General features: G+C 52.9%; 1 protein-coding gene across 1 annotated transcript; it reads right to left on the reverse strand.

Annotated features, from left to right (window-relative positions):
* Positions 1-362: 362 nt before the first annotated feature.
* PPTG_22167 (hypothetical protein) lies at positions 363-2,619 on the reverse strand (the record flags this gene model as incomplete). Its single annotated transcript, XM_008902061.1, has 7 exons — positions 363-482; positions 568-885; positions 960-1,109; positions 1,200-1,266; positions 1,842-1,954; positions 2,023-2,248; positions 2,336-2,619. 7 exons carry the CDS (start codon positions 2,617-2,619, stop codon positions 363-365), a joined length of 1,278 nt encoding a protein of 425 aa, XP_008900309.1.
* Positions 2,620-3,464: the final 845 nt, after the last annotated feature.

A 3,464-nucleotide genomic window follows, 5' to 3' on the forward strand; every position in this document is an offset into this window, starting at 1 on the left:
ACTTCGACCTCGCGCGAGATATCTGTGCCCTCCAGGCTGGCTGACGCTGGATTCGAGATTTGGCCATTTCTTATGGTTCCGTTTGATGAACGCCGTGGAAAGCGGTTGTCTAGAAAGCAACTGCGGGACTCGGACATACCAACGATTTCTTCTGCCTCATTTTTTTCAGCTACAGAAAAAAACGAGGTAGCCGCAAAATAGATCACTTTTCTATTTAGACAGCGCTCTAATAGTCGATAAGCAGCTTGCCAATCACAACTGGAGCTCCCGAGACGGTGCCCAAGTAGTTATCGGGTACGGGTCGGACCCCTTGACGAGTAGCGGGGCTAACCCAACGGGGTACCAGGTCGCGCTCCGCGATATCACACAGCAAGTTCAATTGGGGGTAAGATGAAAGATGTAGGCGAAAAAGCCATGGCCGCAATGTCTTGTTCGGCCGGTAGTCGGAAGGGGCTGAACCCGAAACATATCGAGGATACCGGCTATACCCAGCTCAGAGATGGTAATGAGAGCGTAAAAAAACGCTTTGGGGAGACATGCGCGAAAATCGAGAGAACTCATCATTACCTGCAGCGTCCCATGCTGGGCGAGGGCCCACCCGGGCCGTGTCGAGGACACGGGCCTCGTTGTCCGTAGGCCGGCAGGCGGCAGCACCAGTGACACGATGCCCCTGCGGCGAATGACCACGGGAAACAGAACGAGAGCGGTGTCTCCGGGAGGTGACGCAGCGACGGGAATGGGAGTGGCGATGACGTGCCCGTGAGGCAGAACGAGAGCGGGAGTGAACCTGAACGAGAACGGGGGCGATGGCGCGGGCCCGAGCGAGAACGGGAACGGAGTCGCTGGACGGAGCGTGAGAGGCGGCGTTGACGCACAGGCGACGGACTGCGATGGCCGCGATTAGAGTATGTGCGTGAGCGTGAGCGTTACCGATGGTGAGAGGAAGAGCGGCGCGAGACGGGCGACCGCTGCGTCCGGGACGCCTGAGCTCGACGACGGGCTACCAGGTACCCGCCTGGCGAGTGGGGAAGTTCAGGCGAGCCGGGCGATAACTGGAATCCGGTATCCAGTCGGGTCTGCCACAGTTGTTTTAGCTTATCTCGTGCTTCCTAATGTATGCAATATAGTGAGGTCAAGTGATCTCATCCTTGTCCCGTACTTCCTGCTGTCGTCCGCTAGCTGCTTATCGCGTACGAAACCTTGATAGTCGTGTGCGATGCGTTTGCTGACGTCACGAAGTGCCTTTCCGCCACTACACGCTGGTTACTGGCGTTTACGTAATCGTTCAGTTTAAACGTTAGTAATGTAAGTTTTCGTGTATTTAAGTAGGATATTGCAGTAATTGCGGCAAATGTTAATATTGCTCGTGGTTGTTTTGGCGCTATTATTGGTGTCTTGGAAGGCAATTCAATATTGTACTACATTCTACAGAATGTGCTTCAGCTGCTCTCCTACCTCGCGGCCTACATATTGAGATGGGTTTGTCCTGTTAAACATGTTGGGTTTGTCAGCACCTTTGCATCACAAATTCGTGCGAATACTAGCGGGAAAAGAAACTAGTGGTCGGTTAAGTACGAGGGGACCGAGTTGAACCGTGAGTTTCCGAACCGCGACAGAATAAAGAATCCCAGCCATTCGCAGTTCAGCCTGCCAGAGCTCAGAGCCCAGGACAAGAACTCACGAAGACGCAGCCAGGCTGCATAGGAAAATGTCCGCGATCGCCGTCCGCCCCTCCCCTCCCTCTCGGAGCCCTCCCCTGCGCGTCTCCAGGGACCCCGCTCTCGGCGGCCGCACGGTGCGGCTGGAGGCCCCTGACGAACTGAGCGGTGACTGAGACGGACCCGTTTACGCGACCCTGAGCCGTGAGTCCAAGATGCTGGAGCCAACGGACACCGGGCCGTTCGTCGCCGACGACGGCGTCCGGAGACCCGCCTGGCGGGTCACGATGACCATCCTGCGCCACAGTCAGAGCCGTGAGGACCTCCCCTCCAGCATGTTGGTGACCTGTTCTGGGTCCCGCACTGGCGTTTGATCCGGCCCAACGAGGACCTCTCCGCCGAGCTGACGCAGCGCCCACTGCTTTCGGTGTTCCGCTTCGTCCGCCTGAAGGAATATTTCGTCGCTGCCCCACGGGACGACACCAAGTTCGTGCGTCGGTCGGCCGGCGTGTATCTGTACGGACAGGTCCTCACGCACTCGTCCGCATCGTCGTTGGCGCTGGTTGATGACATTGGAATCATTTTGGAGCCTGGCTCCGGTTTCGTGTGTAGTGTAGCGTTGTGTATCTACGCCGACGAGCCCCGTCGAGTTGTCGCAGTCCCGTTAGATGACGTACGAATAAATCATGTCTCTCAATTGGAGTTTCTGTTGGGCTATTACCAGGGTCGGCCTGTACAGCCCAATCTCCCCTGCTTCGACTGGACCTGGTCCGGGGTATCCCTCTTGGGCGTTGCAGACGCACAGACACTGCGAGTCCGCCTCGCCACCACCTTCACTGAACCCGGCCCATCTGCCCTGCTTACGATAGATTTGGGCGAACGGCCGGTGGCCTTCATTACGCCTCGGGGGAGAGGAAGCATCCGTCCGTCCCATCGACCACATACTCCAGATTTCTTCCATCCCGGACGCCGAGATTACCACACCTCCTCCTCCCGAGCCCGTTCTCCCGCTCTTGTCCAGAATGGATACGCGCTTGACCACGACTGATGCGTTCTAGCTTCCAGAGACGTTTGCGTTGACGCAGCGACCGGTTGTCCTGTTAGGATTTCTGCATTTAAAATTTGTCGTTAAAGTTTTTTTTTTCTTACATGCTGTATCATATTTCGTTGGTAATACGGTCGTCTGCTACAATCAGCAGCAGCATTCTTCGTCCAAAAGACAATGATGTAGTTGTTGTTGGTTCTACTGTTTTTCAACGCTGTCGACATCCATGATCAGGACTCATTAATCGAGGGAAATCGGCCCATTTCCCTCGCAGTACATTTATTAAGTGCACCGACCGTCCCTCGCTAAAATTGGCACCCAGAAAACTATTTTGACCAGTTGAAAAGGTCTTTTTTATTACAATCTTCTGCTGACCATCGAACCAAAACCCGTCGCTACAGAAGCATTATAAGCAAGAATGGACGAGTGTATACAACTTATGCAATATTGGTTTTTAGAACATAGCTGGTCATTGTTTTTGACTAAGTATTGCCTCAATTTTTGTTTTGTGTTTTTGAACGTTTAAACGTATGGTCATTTACTTTAGACTACTAATAAGAACATTGGTATGGATCAACTTTTGGATGACATATATTTTACAGTTTTTACACTTCGACCTAGATATCTCTTCATGCTTGCAATTTAATTTTTCGACATCCTGCTGGTAAACCAATATTCATTCTATGGAAATCGACGTACATATATTTAGTAAAAATGACTTTATTCGGGAAGGGTCTTCTATTTCGGCGAGTAAGTTACAT

This window comes from Phytophthora parasitica (assembly GCF_000247585.1).
Source record: "Phytophthora parasitica INRA-310 unplaced genomic scaffold supercont2.12, whole genome shotgun sequence".
Lineage (NCBI taxonomy): Eukaryota > Oomycota > Peronosporomycetes > Peronosporales > Peronosporaceae > Phytophthora > Phytophthora nicotianae.